General features: G+C 39.7%; 1 protein-coding gene across 1 annotated transcript in view; it reads right to left on the minus strand.

Annotated features, from left to right (window-relative positions):
• MORC1 (MORC family CW-type zinc finger 1) overlaps positions 1-6,323 on the minus strand; it is a 201,072-nt gene extending 194,749 nt beyond the window's left edge. Inside the window, exons 1-2 of the mRNA XM_027867998.1 lie at positions 6,248-6,323; positions 2,977-3,030 (exon numbers count right to left, since the gene is read on the minus strand). Coding sequence (XP_027723799.1) covers positions 2,977-3,030; positions 6,248-6,312 — 119 coding nt within the window. The 5' untranslated portion in view covers positions 6,313-6,323. The remainder of the gene's footprint in view (positions 1-2,976; positions 3,031-6,247) is intronic.
• Positions 6,324-21,524: the final 15,201 nt, after the last annotated feature.

The following is a 21,524-nucleotide window of genomic DNA, read 5'->3' on the forward strand; positions in this document are numbered from 1 at the left end:
AGCACAGTGGCTGGTATATAGTAAGTTCTATATAAATGTTAAGCTATTATTATTATACTATGCTCCTTCCCACGCTGTAAGCCTCTGCCAAAGAGAACTACCTGCCATACCCTGCATAGAACACATTTGTTGTAAACTCCTCTGACTTTTCTCATGTTGATACTTGTGTCCGGAAAGCCTTTACTGAAGCCCCCTAATTGTTAGTACTCTCTCTCTCTCCTCACATTATTTTGTTCCTCTTTACTTGTGTAAAAGTTGCATTTCCACAGAACAATGTAAGCTCTTTGAGGGCAAGCACTGATGTTTGTTTTATATTTGCATCCCTACCACACGCTTAGGACAAAACCTTGCACCTAATGGGCTCTTAATAAATGCTTATTGAATGAATGAATGTCCTTCCTACCATCTCTGTTCACTGAAACTCTAAAGGTAAGCTCAAAAGCTACCTTTACCAAAGTGCCTTCTGTAACCTCACCAATCAGAAGTGACCTTTCCCTCCCCTGAAAGTGCATCTATCTTCTTTGTACCTCACTTATGCACTTAACAAATTCTATTTTTGTGTTATAAATTTGTGGAAAGGCAAGTGTGACATAGTATATAAAAATGGCCCTGGAGTCAGGAAGGCCTGGGTTCAAGTTGTGCCTCTAAAAGAGTAGCTGTATGACACTGAACAGGTATTCCCTGTAGCCTACAGACAACTCTCTAAGATGCTAAGTTATAGATCAGTTTTTTAAAGTTAAATTCTTCCTGTCTTTTATTTTTTAAAAAAATTTCAATTAAACAAGTATTTATTTTCCTTCCTTCCTAACCCCCATCTTTAAAGGAAAATATGAAAAACAAAACTGTTATAAAAATATGCACAGCTAAGCAAAAAAAAAATTCCTACATTGTCCATCTCCAAAAACATATGTCTCATTCTGCATCTTCAATCAATCACCTCTCTGGCAGAGGTAGGGAGCACAGATCACCATCAGTCTTCCAGAATCTTAGTTGATAATTGTCTTGATCTTCAGATCTTCCACAGGCATTTGTATTTATGATGTTGCTGTTACAGTATAAATTATTCCTGCTCATTTTATTCTGCATCAGTTCATAAAAGTCTTCCCAGGTTTCTCAGGACCTATCCCTCTTGTCATTTCTGACAGCACAATGGTATTCCATTACATTCAACTACCATAACTTATTCAGTAATTCCCCAATTGATGAGCACCACCTACAACCAGTTAATGCAACAGTGATAAAAGCCTTTATAACGGGGACTCCCCAACTGCAAGTACAAATCAAAATAATAATAACTTCTTATCTCTCATACTAGATGGCAAATTGCTTGAAAGCAGGGAGTTTGTCCTATTTACCTTTGTAGTCCTTCATCTCTCTAGAGCGTAACAGATTAACTTGCATATTGTCATTGTGGTTTGTCCTTCATTTTCCAAGAGGACCAATGACATCACGTCTTGAATTAGATTTAAGTAAGGCAGAGCTGCACAAAGTTGACAGCATCACTCTCTTCCAGAGTCCTCCTATGAATCTTCCATAGAGGGCAATATGCTGATCTGTCAACATTTCATGGGCAACTGTCACATTTGAGTTTTATCATTGACAAAAGATCAAGAGCTCTGAGAATCAAATGGGGGGGGGGGGTGTTCACCCTGCCCCTTACTATCTAGCTGCATAAAAATACCTAAAAATATTTCTGGAATGGATAAGTATCTCACTGTAGAGACATCCTAATAAATGTCTGCTTCTCTTGATTTTAGACCCAAAGAGAAAGCCAATTCACCTTGGTGACAAATTCACATGAAGCACATTCTCTGCTCTGTTGCTTTCTTTATTCAATTTCAATCCTCAAGCATATACTAAAAACCTGCTACGTACCATACACTTTGCTAGGATCTGGAGATACAGAATAAAAAGTTAAACAGTCCTGCCCTCACGGAGCTTACATATTACTGGGGAAAACAACACAAACCTGAATAAGTAATAATAATAATGTTATTATTATATAGCATTTTGGGGGTTTACAAAGCACTTTAGAGGTATCTCATTTGATTCTCACAACAACCCTGTAAGGTTGGTGCTATTATTTTCAACATTTTACAGCTGAAGAAACTGAGGTAGACAAAGGTTCAGTGATCTTCCCAGGGTCAAACAGCTAGTAAATGTCTGAGGCTGAATTCAAACAGTATGTGTACACACACACACACACACACACACATACACACATTATATATAATTTATATATGTATACATATACACATGTATTAAGATACATACATATATTTAAATGAAAGGAAGGGAGAGAGGAGGAAAGGAAGGAAAGAAGGGAAGAGGGAGAAAGGAAGAAAGGGAGAGAGTGAGGATGGAAGGAAGGAAGGAAGAAAAGAAGGAAGGAAGGAAGGAAGTTAGAATGGAAGGAAGATAGAGACTTTTTGGAGAAGAAGATGCAAGACCATTTGTAGAAGGTAGCACTCGAAATGAGTTGAAAGGAGGTAAGGGTTCCAAGAGCCAGAGACAAGAAGGGAGAGCACTCTAGGCATGGCAGAGTCTGTGCCAAGGCCCACAGACAGAAGATGGAACATCACAGAAAGAAAACAGTAAGTTAGCCAGTTTAGTTGTAGCAGAATTTGTAAGGGAAACTGATGTAAAGTCAGTTTGAAAACACCAGGTTGTAAAGAGATTATTAAGGACTCTAAATGCCAAAAGAAGAGTGTACTTAATTCTGCAAGCAACATGCAGCCAGTGAGGCTTCCTGAGCGGAGGATGGACATGGTCTGACCTGCGCTTTAGGAGTATCAATTTGTAAGCTGGATGGACAATGGACTGGAGAAAGGCTGTTGACAATGTCTAAATATTACAGTGAATAACCCTGCAGCGATGCCTAGGAGAAATGATCACATCATCATCTTTAAGTCCACCAACACTGGATTTACGTCATAAATTTCCCTCAACAAACTTAAGTTCACAAGCATTTCTTACCTTGCATTGTCAAGTAATTCAGCAAGGGCTCCAAAAAGGAAGCTGTGAGTTGTGCTGATGGAATACAAAGAAGGTAAATGATAAAACAGCCAGGACATGATGAGAAAGGGTCATAACCCTTGTGGACACACATGAAAAATAGCAAAGAAGCAATTCATCCAGGCCCACACAGCTAACCTATTAAAAAATTATTCTGGAGACAGGTTTTTCTGAGTTGTACTGGTTCTGAAGTAGACACCCTACATTAAGAGTCCCAGGATAAGAATAGATTAGCAAAATGATTCGGTCAGCTCTTTGTAAAACAGAGACATTGTGGGGGAAGGGACAGAGTGGCTATCATACATAGTCCTTAAAGTTTGCAAAATGCTTTATAAACACTCTATAATGTGTCTAGTGAGTTGTTTATTAAAATTTGATTTAAAACAGGCTAGTTTCTGAAGAAGACTAAGGATTAAAGGCCCACAAGCACATTTCTGTATAGCCAAGAGGTACCATCTGCTGCTACAGCAAATGAAAGGGGGTGCTCCTGTTTGCCCTGATAAGCTATACTTATCCTGGAATCCTTACAACTTCTGAGGCAGAAAAAAAGGGAAAAAAACCTGCTTTTAAAATATCTCCTTAAATCACTGTCTGGGGTCACTCTCTTGATGATGCCCACTACTGTAGAAGCTACATAGAGAAAATATTCCCAATTTTAGAATTTTAGAATCTTTAATCAGCTCTGTATAGGTGAACTCTGAGTACTGACAGTCCTGTATTTGCCTTTTTTCATTTACTGGTCCAGGCATTTCAATCAAGAGCCAGAAATCAGCGTTAAGGAAAGGTTTTCAATGTAATTTTCTCATGCCTATTAGGCAGAGGTGGTTAGAAGCTAGAGGGGCTCATTTAAATAATCATCGGCTCATTTGTACAGCTGAAAAGATTACCTACAACACCGCAGAGATTCCAAATTGTATCAGCTCATAGGAAATTATGCATGTAACTTAAAATTCACTTTAAAGCATATGCTTATACTAGCTTTTAAGTGTATCTCATAGATGGGGGTGGAAAGGCCCCTAAGGTAAAGGCAGCTTTAAGATCTTTGTTAAAAGTAACTACTAAAGTTAATAATAATAATTTTGGGCCAGACCTGTGATTTTATTGGCAAAGGGAACTATTGGATGTGGAAACTCCCTTCCCCAGTGCAGATCAGCATCTCTTTTGCAATTTACAGCCTTAAAGAGCTGGCTTCGGCACTGAGATGTTCAGTGATCTACTCATAATCACAAAGCCATCATACATATGAAGAGGAAAGTAAAGAGTTTCCTGACTTCAATACCACTCGTTTATCCATCATACCACACTGGCTTATAATTAGTAACAATAATAATAATAATAATACCACTTCACATTTATATAAGCACCTGCAAGTTTAATAGAGGTTTCTCACTTTTAGCAAACCTGATCTGTGAAAATCCAGATTTAAGCTAAAATAGGATCACTTGCTTTACAAAAATAGTAACAGCTAATATTTATCCATGGCTTTAAAGGTCAGAGGAGAACTTTACATATGGGGGAAGGGGGATGTAAACAGCACCGACAGCTCAGTTGACTTACTTGGGGTTGCTTCCTTTATCTCAAAGCTCAAGAGTCCTTCAGAGCTGAGGCTCAGCTGGCTGAATAACAGGGATAATAACAGCACCTATGTCCCAAGGTTGTTGTGAGGCTCGAATGAAATGATTATAAAGTGCTTAGCACAGTACCTGATACATAGTGTTATGTGAATGTTAGTTATCATTACTATTATTGTTGTTATTGTTGTTGCCAAGACATCTGGACACTTTCCCTGGCGGAACCAGCACTTAGAACAAGGCCTGGCACATATTAGGTGCTTAATAAATGTTGATTGATTGATTGGAATTCCAAGAGGGTTGCTTTCAAACCCGTATTTCAGCAGTGTGATGGGATTCTCAAATAAGAAGAAGTACCCAAATACTACTGCATAGGCTAGATGATATTATTATCCTCATTTTGCCAATAAGGAAATTGAGGTTCAGAGAAATCCTAAAGTGGGATCTGAACCTATACCATTCTGATTCCAGGACCAGCATTCTGTCCATTACACCATGACTTCTCCAAGCAATGAGCTCTTCCGGTAATTTAAAATAAAATTCAAATTTAATTCAAATTAAAAGATAAATGTTTCGGTAATATTAAAAGATAAAAGGTTTTGGCCAACATTTTGGAAGCCTATTGATTGTGTAAGCTGGGGTGTACTATTACTACGAATGAAATGATCATGGCAAAATAATGCTGGAGTTTCCCTACTGATATATGCCTCCATTAAAAATTTACTTTAGGTAGAAAAGAAGAAGTGAATTTACATCTGATTTTTTTCCTGAGGCTGTTGTCATTTTAATTTACTCAGTTATCAAACCATTGATTGAAAGCAGGGGGAAAAAGCAGAATAAAAGCATTAGCAGCCAGAATTAAGCAGAGAAAGACTATTATCTAGTCCCATTTTCTCTGCTTACTATCTCTATTAAAAAAATCCCCAACAAAAGCAATGTTACTATTCTCCAACTATGTAGTACATCACATACACTTGGGATTTTAAAAAAACCCAACATATATCTTCATCATCAGCTATCCCTAAGGCCAAGGGCCCTCAACCAATATAATGTCATTTAGGGCAGCTAGGTGGCACAGTGAGTAGAGTGCTGGGCCCAGAGTTAGGAAAACCTGAATTCAAATCCAATTTCAGATATTTACTAGCTGTGTGACCCTGGACAAGTCACTTTACTTCTGCCTCAGTTTCCTCATCTGTAAAATAAGGATAATGGCTCTGGACCCCAATTTCACCTCTAAAATGAGGGGGTCTCCAAGGTACCCCAAAATCTAGTAGAAAAAGGCCTCAGTCTGTGGGGGTTTATCAGCACCCTAAGGAGAGACGCAGGAAACCCCGGGGGAAACTGGGGTGGGGGGGATGGGGTGAGGGGTTCTGCACACGCCAGGTAACACCTGGCGTGGGGATGGGGGCTTGCTGACCTAAACTAGTCTTAAAAATAATTAAATGACTAGGAGAAGGGCGGTTACTTGAGGGAGGGCCCCCACTGGGCCGTTCCCAGCTCAGAAAACCAGGAGTTTTGGGGTGAGGATTGGGCGGTGGGGGTCAGGGGGTGAGAGGGTTATTCGCGTGAAAACCCCAGATTCTTCCAGGGAAGGCGGCCCCGCCCCTCCCCCAGCGCCCCTCCCCAGCGCCCCTCCCCCAGCGCCCCGACCGGCAGCTCACCTGTTGGTCTGGATGTAGTCCAGGTGGATCTGCCCCCGCTGCAGCGCCGCGTACCTCTCCCCCATGCTCGCGGAGCCTCGGCCCGGAGCGCGGGCTCGCAGTGGGGACTGGGCTGGGCTGGGCAGGGCCTAGGGGGCTGGGCGAGGTGGGGTGGGGTGAGGAGGAGGCCGGGGAAGCCCTCACTCTCACACCCCCTGGCGCCCGGGAGGGGGACTGCAGCACTCCCTCCCCCTCCACGCCTACTCACCCACCTACCCCTTGCCCACCTCTGTGTGAAAGCCTTCCTGCGGCCGGGGCCTTTTCCCGTGGGGCGGGACCTTGGCCTGGATGACTATTTGCCACCTTACTTGCTTGCTTAAAACAATCCCCATCCACTGCCCAAGCTTCTTCCCTCCATCCTGGGTTGCATCAAACGGTAGCGATCAAGAATGAAAAACATGGCGCGAGGAACGTGGTGGGGTGGGGTCGGGGGCTGGGGGGTAGAGAGTTTTATGTATTAGGATTGGGACCCAGATGTCCCTTTGTTGTGCAGTTTGCACCACAGCTGTTTGCTCAGTTTCCTCATCTGTAAAATAGGGATAATAATAGCACCTACCTCCCAGGGTTGTTGTGAGATTGAATGAGATAATAAAGCACTTAGGGCCAGGCATATAGGAATGAGATAATAAAGCACTTAGGGCCTGGCATATAGTAATGAGATAATAATTTTAAAGAGCTTATGTGGGATACAAGTAAATGCAACAGAAATGTTAGCTGTTATTGGCTCACAAAATGACTTGGAATGCAGGACCCAGAATTCTAAGCTTGGAATGTAGGGCTCATCTTCCTTCCTAGGAATCCTGTTGCTGCATTGTTTCAGTTTTGTACAACTCTTTGTGATCCCATTTGGGATTTTCTTGGCAAAGATAGTGGAATGGAAAAAAAAAGTGGAATGGTTTGAGGAAACTGAAGCAAACAGGTTAAGTGACTTGCCCAGGGTCACACAGCGGGTAAGTATCTGAGGCTGAATTTGAACTCAGATCCTCCCACTCTATCCACCATTCCACCAAGCTGCCCCCAACCCCAGGAATCCTAGGCATCATTTTTCTCTTTTGGAGAAGATGGGAAAAGGAAGGAAGGAGGAAGGGGAAAGGAAAGGGATTTGGCAGTGGGAAGGGAATCACAACAGAAAGGAGATGCCTTCTGGGCAGCCAGCCTCATGGTCCAGACTTTCATTAGGCACTTTCAGGTCTAGGACTAGTCAGCCTGGAAAAGGGATGGATTGCAACAGCAGTCACTCCACAAGCATTGATTCTGCACTTACTGATGTGCAAGGCATTGTGTTAAGCACTGGGGATAGAAAGAAAGGCAACACCACTTGCTATTTAGCTGAGATTTTAAATGCTGGTTATAAAAATCCAAATAGGGGCTCTCTTGAATAATGAATTTGTGTGATTCATTGGGATTACACCAGGACTATGGTCTCCTCCCGCTTAGAAATAAGGAATGAAATCAACAGAACAGTTGCCCTGCTGTGAAGGAAAGGTGTACAGATTATTATTATATTCATAAGGGCCAGTAGAGGAAGAAGGTGTTTGAATGGCAACCCAAAGGAGAATGATACTGTGTTTTTGTTTGAAAATGAAATAAACATAAAAATTAAAAAGTATTTTTTCTGATTACATTTTTGTTTAATTTTCTTTATGCAACTGGATCCATTTTCCTAATTTTCCCTTCCATAGTACCATATGGGATATGACTTTTTATAGTGAGAGAGAAAAAACCTGGAAGAGGCTATTCTGGGTTTATTTCCCCCCACCTCCCCTCCTCCAACTTCCAGCTGTTAGCTCAAAGCAATTCACCATTTAAAGTGCACATGATACTATTAGCTAAGCCAAACCAGTTATATGTCATTTCTACCCCAGAGAAATAAATGTCTGTTGTATAGAAACACCCATTCTGAGTACTCAGAATAGACAGGTTGCTGGCTTTGCCTTTGGGGAGAATCATGTGCTGAGGCTGGCCAGGAAGCAGCTTGTGGAAGAGGAGGAGGTTGGGAGTTATTGCTCAAAGAAGGAACTGAGTGAAGTAACATAAAAACAGAATATGGCATGTGTGACCCTGACTATGTAATTCAACTTTCTGGGTAAAATGGGAAGGTTAGACTTTGATGATATCTGCTTTCCCTTATAGCTAGAAATCTACTAGAATCCTTTCTTCTCCTTCCAATACGCACTCATGCAATGCATACACTCTATTGATCTACATTTGCCCTTTGTGACTTCTTTTCTATACCAAATTTCACTTATTGAAAAATGTAAAGGCAAGGAGAGATGAAGTGAGATTGCCTAGGTCCCATTCTCCTTAAGATTGGGCCTTATACTCTCCTAAGAGCTGATTCTGTCTCTTGAGTATGGTCTCATGAGCTGAAGATAGCAGTCAGGCTGTGTGTGCTCTGAACCTGTCAACTCAGGTAGCCTCATAAAGTATTCAAACTGGAAGGGACATTGAGTAGATAACCAGTGGTTGGAATCTCTAATAATACAGATGTCTTATCATTTAAATAATACTTGGGTAAGCCACACTTTCATTTCTTTTCCCAGTAAACACATTTTAACTGAAAACATTCTGGACAATGATTATAAACATGAAAAATTGTTATTTTCTACCCCAAGGCAATGCTATTTCACAGCAATCATAAATAAGAAATGACATCAGAGAAGTATAATAAATAGCAAAGGCAAATGCTGTGAAATGAATAATGCTGAAATGAGGCTAATGATCTTAAATTAATAGTGTAAGAAGTCTTAATCTCAAAGTCCCCACAACCTTCTAGTTCATTCCCCTGTCTTCAGAGTAGGATGAATGTGTTTATCCTAACTGGAAAGATCTCTTGGCAATCAGACAAATCAGTGTCAAACTGTTTCTGTGTTCAGCTACTCTAGAAGTTCTTCCTTGTATCTCACCTAAATTCACTTATTGCTTTCCTCATTTATTCCACATTTATTAAGACTCTTCTAGATGCTCGATATTGCAGTAAGCAGTGAAGAAAATGCAAAAGAAGTAGAGTAGTACAGTTGATAGAGCACTGGCCCTGGAGTCAGGAGGACCTGAGTTGAAATGTGGCCTCAGACACTTGACACATACTAGCTGTGTGACCCTGGGAAGGTCACTTAACCCCATTGCCTAGCCAAAACCAAGGAAAAAAAAGTAGAATAGTAAAGCATAAATAACAGGAATCAAACAGGAAATAAAAGCAATGAGGGATTCAAAGGATGAATCACCAGCAACAGAGTAACATAATTTGTCGAAATAATCTTCCATTTCATTATTCTGACCATGTCATTTACCTGTTCAAAAATCTTTATTAGTTACCAACTGGATAAGATACAAACATACTATGCCTTTGAATTTGAAGCTATGGATATAGCACTGTAAGGGAGGGAAGGAAGGAAGGAAGGAGGAGGGAGGGAGGGAGGGAGGGAGGGAAGGAAGGAAGGAAGGAAGGAAGGAAGGAAACAGGGAGAGAGGGAGGGAGGGAGGATGGAAGGAAGGAGAGAGTGAAAGGAGAAAAAAGGAAGGAAGGAAGGAATGAAAGGATTTATTAAGTACCTATAATGGACCAGGCACTGTGGTAAGCACTTTACAAATATTATCTCACTTGATCCACACAATCCTGTTACTATTAGATGTTATTGTTGTCCCCATTTTACTGTTGAGGAAACTGAGGTTAGATGATTTGTCCAGGGTCACAGAGTTAGTAAGTGTCTGAGGCCGAATTTTAACTCAGATTATTGATTGTGCCACCTAGCTGCCTCTAAAGGACATTAGAAACCATCTATTTTAATTCTCTCATTTTACAGATAAGGAAATAGCCCCAGAGAGAAGAAAGGACAATTAAGGTCTCATGGGTAGTAGTTGTCAGACCTACTATATGAACCCCAGTCCTCTGACTCCAGCTCTCCTTCCATGGTACCATGTTGACACCAGCTTACCTTTCTAGCCATATTACAAACTATTCTCTGTTATACACTCTACATTCCAACCAAACTGTACCATTGACTGTTCCCTAAAGTCATCATGGACTGCTGTTCTGATCTATGAAAGCTATCCCCCATGTCTTGAACAGATTTTCCCTTCATCTCCACCTATTGAAATCTTTCTCGTTGTTCAAAGCCCAACTCACGCTTTATCCCTTCCCTTTCTTTTTTCCCTCCTTAACTTCTTTCCCTTCCTTCTTTCTTTCCTTCTTTCCTTCATTCCTTAGTTCTTTCCGTCCTTCTTTTCTTCCTTCTCTAGTTCTCCTATCCTCCACTCCCTTAGATGAAGTGACTTCTCTATTCCCCAAATCTCTTTACAACTGTTTGTCTGGATCTTCACATTCTAGCTTATGTTTTTCTCATTTGTCTACATGTATCTCCACTTCTAAAAGCAGACATTTGTTTAAAATGTAGGTTTTATGTTTCCAGAGGAAGGGTCTATTATTTTTCATCTCCTTCTGCTTAAGGCAATTCCTTACACACAGTAGATATGTAATAAATAGTTACTGAACAAGGTAAGATAAGATAGAGTTAGGGGGAGAAGCCTCGTGGAGAACGTGAGTCTGCATCAGATCTTGAAAGAAATGATGAAAATGAGTTTGGCCAAGTGATGGCAAGGCATCAGATGACGAAAACAAGTGTAAAGGAAGGGGGGTAGGAAGGAGGAAGATGTCAAGGCAGAATGACCTAGAGGAGGAATGATGTTGTAGATGTATAGCTAAACGCAATAAACCTTAAATACTTGGCCAGGATATGTCATTTTTTTGGTGAACATGATGACCATCTTCCTGCTAAGCTGCTGTCTTCCACCCTCAGCCTCCTACTGGACACTCCAGACTCCACCTAGGCCACATGCTCCTGATTAGTGAGAGTTCACCTTGACTACTGGTGCCCAGACTAGTCACACTAAATTCCAGCCATCTACTCTGACTCATTCCACTTCTTATTCTAGGAACTATAATCAAATTAACACTACATTTCCTGAAAAAGTCCTCTAATTGCCCTATGATTCCATTTGCTATCCCTATGACTTCTCAGATCAAAACACCACTGGCCACCACTTCCTTTTTTCTCCTATTATAAAAATGTAGGCTCCTGGAGGACAGGTCTTGCTTCTTATATTTGTGTCCCTAGCGCTTACTACAGTGCCTGGCAAATAGTAGTGATTAATAAATGCTCTTTTCCCTTGTTCACTCATTACTAACTCCATTCATTCAGATTGAAACCCTTCTATAGCTCATAACTGTGTGGAAGTGACCCTGTGTTTTTAGACTATGTTAATGGAGCACATGGAGCAAAGCCTACCAAGCTGGAAAGCCTTCAGGTATGGGCTCAGTGGGAAGCTGTATGTTTGCTAACCAAGGGCTGGCTTAACAAAATTCAGAGAGATTAATCACTCATTTGGTGACAAGTGATGGATTTTTAAGTCACAGCGACTCTCAAGGAATGAAAGCTCCCATGTAGTGGATAGAGCACTGGGTCTAGAGTTAGGAAGACTTCAAATCCTATCTCAGACTTTTGCTCCCTGTGGGACCCTGGGCTTTCACTTGGACCCTCTAAGTGCCTACCTCAGGAGATTGTGAGAATCAAATGCTAACTACCAAGTAAATCTAAACCTCACCTTGGCATTCAGGTCCTCCCTAAATTGTCCTCCATAATAATAGGTAACATTTATTTAATTCTTTAAAGTCTTCAAGGCCTTTTACTTATTGTCTGATTTGATCCTTACAACAACAATAACATCGAAACAACGGGCCAGGCACTGTGCGAAGTGCTTTATAAACATTTTCTCATTTGAGACTCACAGTAACCATGGAAGATAGGTGCTATTATTATCCTCATTATACAATTGAGGAAACTGAGGCAAACAGAGGTTAAGTGACTTGTCCAGGGTTACATAGCTAGTAAGTGCCTGAGGTAGAATTTAAATTCAGGTCTTTCTGACTCCACGCACAACACTCTATATACTCCATCACCAACTGCCTTATAATAGCCCTGTTAGATAGTTGCTGTTATTATCCTTATTTTGCAGATGAGGAAGCTAAGGCTGAAAGATATGAAGTGACTTGCCCAGGATCACACAACTAGTAAGTGTCTGAGGCTGGATTTGAACTCAGGTTCTCCTAAGCCAGGGCCAGAGCTCTATCCACTGTGTATTCTAGCTGCCACTGAGCCTAGCTCTTTTATGCCCAAGTCCAGTGCTCAATCTACTATGCCACCAGCTAGTTAATATGCAGTCATTCTCGGTTTTTGAGCAAGGCAATGTTATGATGATGAGCAGATAGACTATATCGGAAAGAAAAGAGGCAGAAGTCCGGCTTGCAATAACTCAGGCACAGACCCAGTGGCAGTAAAGATGCAGAAAAAGTGGTAACTCTAAGAAATATTAAGTAGAAAAAATTGGGAGGCTGTGATGAGTGATTGAATACAGAGCAGCAAAAGAGAGAGGAGTCAAATATGATTCCATTGCTTCAGACAGAGTCTAGAACAAGGAATAATGCCAATGAAAATAAGAGGAAATGTGCTAGTTTGAGGAGGTGAGGGAAAAGCATGGGTTAATTTTTGGAGATGTTCAGTCTTAGCTGTCAGCAGGACAGCCAAGTGATGAATATTTGGCTTGTTGTAATTTAAACAAATTTCTGGTTTTCTTGACTTCTGTGGAGATAGATAACCACTGGTTATCACTGTTGGTAACATATACCTTCATGTATTGGAAGGCAGTAGTTAAGTCATTACATTCATAAAAGCACTCAGCCGTAAGCCCTTCTGAACTCAGGAGCTGAGAAGTTCTTTATGAGAAAGTGATATGGCAGGATAAGGGGAAATGATTGGAGGCTGAGTTGGCATTGGTAAGCGAGTAGAAAAGATCCAAATTTATGGACCCAGTATCATTTTTTTCAAGCCTATGTATTGATACCTATATATTGACAATTATATATTGAGGCTATTAATAGAGGCTCTTCATAGAGATACTAATTCACCATTTCTGGGTTGAGGGCAGCTGGTAGATAGAAATACAAAACAATTTGAAGTCTCCCCAAGAAAACAAAACTAAGTTTTTCTCCACTTAGATTGTGGGCTTCTCTAACAGAAGAAAAAGAGAAAATAAGTAAGGTGATTTGCATCCCCATCTCTATTCTGCTTCCTTCAAAAAAAAACCCTCAACTTAACTCTTCTTTCATGTAATTAAACCTTATCGACTTAAAATATTTTAAGCTGAAGAGAGACCAATTTGATGCATTATTGGCACACGATGTTAACTTATAACATGGAGATAAAAGTTGATCTTTGGATCAGTCTAATAAAAAGTGTAAGGTCAAAGGCTGAAAAAAGCCTGGCACACATAAGAAAGATGTACCCTGACCTTTGTGTCCAGCAATTTCAGACATGCAACAAATCACTGATAAATCAAACACAGATGAAAGAGCTAAGCTTATCTTTTTCCTGCCCTAGCTGGAAGGAGTGATTATAAATGTTTTCTAGCCAATTCAGGTTGAGGGCCTCTAAGATGAGGTAAATTATCCCATATGTCCTCTGATAGAGAAGATCTGGTTGTTTTAAAAATCTATTGTCCCCAAAGCCTCTGAGGCAGGCTCAAAGCATGCTGCAGTGATGATACTGGTAGCTGGAAAAAAATGGAGTGAAAACAATAATTCCAAAGGACTCATGGTGAAAAATGCTATCTGCCTCCAGAGAGAGAACTGATGAACTCTCAGTGTAGATTGAAATATCTTTTTTTCACTTTGTTTTTTTTTCACAATGTGGCTTATATGGAAATGTTTTGCATGATTTCACATGTATAATAGATATCAGATTGCTTGCTTTGTCAATGGGTACGGAAACCCAAAATAAATAATAAAAAAATAAGCCCCCCAAATGGAGTGAAAAGAGCAGCAAAAATCTTTGTTTTGGGGGTTTGGACCATTTTATTTAATTTGTCAAATTCCTATTATGTGCAAGGTACTGTATTAGCACCCTTGAGATGCAAGAACAAAAAATGGAACAGTCCTTGACTTAAAGGAACCTGCATTCTTTTGGGGGGAATGCAATTCACTGTGAGGAAAGGGAGATTACAGTATTAGACTATTAGAGTAAATCAAGGTTGGTAATACAGAAATGGTTCCTAAAAAAGGATAGTTTGCTGAGTTTGGATTAGTTACTACATGTTCTTCCTGCTATAATGACGATGTATTAGCATTGAAAGTTACCTCTTAAGCCACAAAAATAGGGCTAGGCAATCATATTTCAGGGGGAGCTAGGAAGGCTCTTGAAAGAATTACTAAGTGAGAGATGGCCTGGCATCCTATATATTTCCTCTCATATTCCATTTTATTTTTCTTGAGAGAACCAGGCATCTGGAGGCATGATGTAGACTTTATATTTAAACTCTCCTTGGAAATTGGTGCTAGTTCTTCTTTTGGGGATAGGGACTGGACCTGTGATTTCACTGGTACAGGAAACTCATGTTAAGGAAATTCCCTCTAACAATATAGGTTGGCACCTTCTTTGCAACTTATAGTCTTAGAGAGTTGTCTGTTACACCAGGGTCATATAGGCAGTATGTATCACAAGTGGGTCTTCCAGATTCAAAGGTTTTGTCACTTGGTACTTCAAAGGTTCTGTAATTTCATGAGTGTAGGTGCCTCATATCTTAATTCATGGTTTCATGAGTTACTCTAGTCAGAACACTTCTTTACTGTAGTCAGGCTTATTTCTAAACAAACAACTCCTGCGGTTTTAGGCACACAATTCATCCCTCAAAGACTTTTAGGCTTGCTAAGACCCACTAGAGTTGATCCCCGTCTGGTATAACCTTTGAGAATTCAGAGTCACGTTCATCACCTCCTCACCATGACGCAGCATTGGAAAAGGAATGCTTCACCTTCTTTGGGGCAAGGAGGGCGACGATACAAATGTGATTTTTATACTCGCTTGGCTGAGAAAAAAAAAAATCATGCTTCCTCTTTAGCCCTGAAAATATAGCATTACTGAGAGATCAGCTGGAGGATATAGCACGTAAAAAGGCAGCATTATAAATGAGCAGAGCAGCCTTTACTTCAAGTTTATCCTGGTCCGTCAGGTTTATCTGGTGAGATTAATAGCAGCAGCTCCAGATTGTCTCCTCATGTCACTAATGCAGGCTCCCATAGAGCAACTTGAAGGGAAAATATGGCTCAATACATTTTTTTTCATTGACTCTATGGAAATACTTGCTTTGCTTTTGGCCTAGTGAAGACTCGGAGAACGACAGACTGTGTTAAATAGTGAGCCACTTGGGCAAAGAAGCTTTAATTCTATGTTTTGTAAAGTAGCTAGCTCAATAAGTGTGGAATATTGTCAACTGCTAATTATTCAGGTTGATGAGGGACATGATTTGGCATGGGCTACCTTAAAATCTAGTAAATCATGAGCATGTGTGAGTTAGGCACCTTATCATAGTATGTCTTGGCATTTACATTTGAACTTAGATTTTTGATGTTTGGAAATACTTAAGGAATACAACTACAAATTACTACAAATGCTGTACCGTTTTAACCAGGGGAAGTCACTATGGTTTTTGTATACTATGGTTATAACTGAAAGTCATGCATTTGGAATGCCTTTAAATAAATCAGACAAGTAGTACCAAATCTCAGCACAATGTGGCAAATTCATGTAAGACTAAGAAGAAACTGTCCATAAAAGTGATGAATTTAGAATTTCACTTCTTTTTTCTTTCCCTGCCCTTTGGTGGGTGTGTAAGCTCAGAGGGAGGGAAGTCAGGGACTAGGAGAAGCAGCAATAATTTAGGATAATTCAATTTATATACTTTTGTCTCAAGATGACAGCACTCACAGTAGAGGTACCTCCATACATCCTTTCCTTCCACTCTCAGCACCTGCACCATATTGGACCAATTTCTAAAGATCCCAAACTACCCATATCTACTAACAGTCTGTGCCTCACATACACTATTATATTAGATTAGCTTGCCTACAAATCTTTCCACTTCTATATTTTCATTCTTTCTTCAGAATAACCTTCCTCATACACAGGTCCAATCACGACCCTCCTCTGCTCAAAAATCTTTAGTGGTTTTCTATTGCCTGTTATACAATTGAATGCTTATTCTCTGATATGTTATGGTGGAAAAACACTAGATTTGGAGTCAGAGAACCCGGGTTCAAATCCCAGCTCTACTATTTACCTATGTTTAAATAATACTACAATGATAAATATTATATTGTAAGTAGTACTGCTATTGCCCATGTGACCTTAGACAAATCATTTTTCCTCTGTAAACCTCAGTTTCCTTAGCCTCAATTTTCCCAGCTACAAAAGGGGATAATAATATCACCTAATAGCAGGATATGAGAATCAAATGAGATTACCAAGCGATTAATCAATAAGTTTGTGAAGTACTTATTATGTGCCAATCACTGTGCTAAACACTGACACTCTTCCTTAAAGTTCTATGTAAATACTAGCTATTATTATGATGGTGATTTTCCAAGGCCATGGGGCAGGTAGATGGCACAGTGGATAGAATGCCAGGCCTGGGGTCAGGAAGACTCATCTTCCTTGGTTCAAATCTGGCCTCAGACACTTACTAGCTGTGTGACCCTGGCAAGTCCCTTGACTCTGTTTGTCTCAGTTTCCTCATTTGTAAAATGAGGAAATGGAGAAGGAAATGGCAAACCACTCCAGTGTCTTTGCCAAGAAAATCCCAAATGGGGTCATGAAGAGTTAGATATGACTGAAATGACTAAAGACCAACAAAATCTAAGTCCTTTCATAGTCTGATCCTCCTTTGCCAGTTGTATCTTGTATTACTTTTCCATAAACTCATACTATTCACTGTCCCCTGAGTAGGACCTGTACTTACTCTGTGCCTCACAGCCCATTTGTTTCCCATGCTGAGACTGGCTCTCTTCACTTGTAGAATTCATATGGAGTTTCTGAAGTCCAACTCAAATGCCAGCTGCCCAGTAAGTCTTTTGTGATCTACCGTGTCACTAACAGCCTTGCCTCCTCTTAATAATAATTAGCACTTATGTAGTGCTTTAGCACTTTTCTTGATGACTAGGAGAGGGTCTGGGCTGTGATTTCATAGACATGGGGAATTCCTGGTGAGGAGACTCCCTCTACGAGTGCAGATCTGCTATAGTTTGGCAACTTGGTCAGTAAGAGGTTAAATGATTACATAATCAGTACAGGTCAGAGACTTGAACTTAGACCTTTCTGACTCTGAGATCAGTTCTTTATCCTACATGCAAAACTGTGTCATAGTTCACATTTAAAAAATTTCTCACTACATTCATCAATTACTATTCTATACTGCAATTATATGCATTTTGAAATGCTTTATAAATGATCTTTTAAAAAAATGTCCCTGCCCATCAACCTGCTTCCCCCACCCCCAGGTAGAAGTCTTCTCTTGTAACAAACATCTGTAGATAAGCCAAACAAACCAAGATATGGCCACATCTTAGAATTCCTGTCTGTTTCAGTACGGCTAGTTCATCACCTCTCTACTAGAAGGTGTAAAATACGTAACATGACCATGATAATGTGATGGGAAAACAACTCTGAAGGGCTTCAGAACTTTGAATAAATTGTCAACCAATCATTATTTCAAAGGACTGAGGATGAATTAACTCGTTTTGTGTTTTACCTCCCCACCAGACTGTAAGTTCCTTCAGATTTGAGACCATATGTTATCTAAGCTTTGTATCACTTTTGGCATTTAACAGTTCTCTGAACAAAGTTGGCATTTAATAAATATTTGTCAAATGAATGAGGAGAGAGAGAGACTGATCATGATTGTTTACAAAAGGAAAAAAAAGAACATCAATGAAAAAAATTAAATATGCAGAAGACAGTGGGAGGAAGTTTAGAAAAAGACACAATCAGGGCAATGTTGGTCCTGCCAGGTTAAATTTTATATATACATATATACATATATATATATATACACATACACACACACACACACACACACACACACACACACACACACATATATATATATATATATATATATATATACAGAGAGAGAGAGAGAGAGAGAGAGAAAAGGACACAATAAGGGCAATGTTGGTCCTGCCATGTTAAATTCTATATACATTCCCAGCTCTGCTACTTACTTTTGTAAATGTGCATAAGTCACTTACATTCTCTTGCCCTCAGTTTCCTCAAATGAAAATGAGAAGCTGTAACTAGATGACCTCTGAAGACATTTCTAGCTTTAAGTCTATTATCCTATTATAAGAGACCTGAGTTTATACACTGTGATCTCATGGTGGCAGTTAGCATCTGGAGGGTCTCCTTTACAATCCCCTCTACCCTCATGTACTATAGAATCAGTTTTATCTTCAAGAAAAATCTCAAACTTCCCAAATCGACTAAAATCCAATGCCTAACTCTCAGTGCTCTTTAATGAGGATGATTCCTACATGTTGAAGATTGTTATTGTTGTTTGTCCTTCTTTCTCAACGAGGACCAATGACATCAGGAGAATCATGTCTTGATTTGTGAATGATTTGGATTTGAGTGAGGCAGAGCTATGCAAAGTCATTGAAGTCCAGTGGGAAGATAAGGTCAAGAAGCCTGGCAAAGAGCTACCACTGGAGTAGGGCACTAAGGACTTCATCTTAAACTCTGAGGTGGGCTGTCAGTTAGTGTTCCTAATCCTGTTAATAACAATGACATCTCAATCAATGACTAATCAGTATAGCCATCTGGGGAAGGGAGGGGAGGGAGAAAACAAAAGAAATGCACATGATAAATTTATCTTATATGTAAAAGGAATAGCAAGTTATATATAATATAGATTTGCAATTTCATGTGTAATCATCTTTTCATTGTTCTACTATGTTATAGAAATTCTTGTTTTATTTCATAAATTAAAAAAAAAAGCATGGGGTCCAGAGTCAAAGGACATGGGTTCCAATCCTACCTGTGATGCTATTGTATTAGAGAGAAAGGCACTTTTTTCGAGGTTCAAGAAAAAGGAAACACGAGACAGGGGCATTGAAGAAAAAACAAAAGGTATGGGAAAGGCAGGGTGATGGATAGAGAACACAGCTCCTCAAGAATTGCAGCTTATGTAGGATTTTACATTTTAGATGATTATTCAGAATGTGAAAAAAAAAACAAGACAAAAATAAGACCCTAAGATTAGTTTCAAAGGCAAAAATCAAATAGTAACCCAATTTCAAAAGGAAGACTTTGCATTTCCCAAACCATTCTGAATCCACCATCTTACACTTCAATATGGATTACTAAACTAAATGTAGTGGGAAATCTTAAAGAAATCATAATTCATCCTTCAGAATGATGTTACTGTATTTTCCCCTGCATAAATACCACTCAACAACACTATGTAAAATTATAATATTCCTTCAGCCCCAAGCATGGTAGAATGAATCTGGAGCTCTAAGTGGTTGAACTTGATAATGATAGCCTGTCAAACCTCTTGGTATCTAAATTATAACACTACTGTCTGAGGGCACTCACTTTAAAGTTAACTTTTTCACTAGTTCTTTAACAGCCTATGTAGTCAAACTTTATTATCATTATAGTATCTTCTATTTTAGGATCTCAAACAGTTTTACAAAGGAACAATCTAGGTGGTGCAGTGGATAGAGAGCTGGGCTCAGGAAAACCTAAGTTCAAATCCATCCTCAGACACTTATTAGCTATGTGACTCTGTGTGACAAGTCACTTAACCCTGTTTGCCTCAGTGTCCTCATCTGATAAAATGAGCTAGAGAAGGAAACAGCAAACCACTCCAGTATTTTTGCCAAGAAAACTACAAAGCGGCTCATGAAGAGTCAGACATGACTGAACAACAAAGACATATTGACATGTTATTTTATTCGACTACATGTGGAATGTGGTGTTTGGAACAATGACTTCTCTTGTTAAAGTAGACTTTGGATGGCCTTCCATTTTATACTTATGTAGAGGAACCCTTCTTCCTACATTTGTGGGTACTGTTATGAGACATAAGAAGTTAACCCTTGGAATTGAAGGAAAAGAGATACTGTGTCTATACTGTCTACTGGCTGAGCTGGAAAGGAATGTGCATCCAAATTACCTCTATAAGCGATCTCGTGTACTGTATAGGCCTGTGCCACACAGAAACTCAAAAAGAGGGACAAAAACTCAAAGAAAGACTATGATATCTGAGGCAAGAAGGATAGGCTTTGATGAGGGAGAGAGGATAGGAGATTTGGAAGCTGGACAATAGAAAGCAGGAAGGTGGCCCTTGGCCTCACTAGAATAGAAAAAGGCCCACGTCATCTGCATAACCCCAAAGAGGAAGAAGGATTGGCACAGCAGAGAAGCACGTAAACTATGAAGTCCAGAACTCTATCACTTACAATTTCTGTATAACACCTCATACACAAAAAGGTATGTTGAATGAGAGGATATAAGTAACTACTGCCCACTCAACACTCCAGCAGCTCTTTCTTGCCTTTAGAATAAAATTAACTTTGGCTTTTAAAGCCCTTCACCATGTGGCTCCAGCCTACCTCTCTAAACTGATCCCATGTTACTTTCTTCAAGCACTCTATGCTTGACAAATTGGCCCATTTGCTGGTCCCCTAAACAACATTCTGTCTCCTAGTTATGCCCTTGTATAGGCTACTCCACCCATTCCAGGCTCCATGGCCAGCTCTTTAGCTACTATGATGTTCTGCCTCTCTTCCCTTAAAGTATAGTGAACAGAAACCCACTTTTATTCTGGACTATGCTTTTGGTTTCTGTGCTGGTGTTCAGTCTACTAATGTGATTTGGTGAAGGAAAGAAAGAGAGAGAGAGAGAGGGAGGAAGAGAGAGAGAGAGAGGAAGGGAAAGAGAAAGAGAGGAAGGAAGAAAAGAAAAGAGAAAAAGAAAGGGAAAAAAGGAAGGAAGGAAAAAAACAAAGAAAAAAGAAGGAAGGAAGGGAGAAGAAAGGAAGAGAAAGAAAGAACAAAAGAAAGAAAGAAAGATTCTATTATGTATTGGTTCTCTCTCAATTTACCAAGACCACCTCAATCTTTCTAATTTCTATCCATTGCTTTCCATAATATGTAGAACCTATACCAAACATTGAAGTCACTCACAGCCTATTCTTCATCTTAAACTCTCGTGAAAATAAAATTCCTGTGAAAATAAAATAATTAGAAAAAGACAGGTCACAACCAATTTATTTTAGGTCTTCTCCCTAATTTAGTTTGAGATATGTTTCATTGTTCTTGAGCACAATGTCCATACTTCCTGTGGCTACA

The sequence above is a fragment of the Vombatus ursinus genome, unplaced genomic scaffold, assembly GCF_900497805.2.
Source record: "Vombatus ursinus unplaced genomic scaffold, bare-nosed wombat genome assembly UNPS02001419.1, whole genome shotgun sequence".
Lineage (NCBI taxonomy): Eukaryota > Metazoa > Chordata > Mammalia > Diprotodontia > Vombatidae > Vombatus > Vombatus ursinus.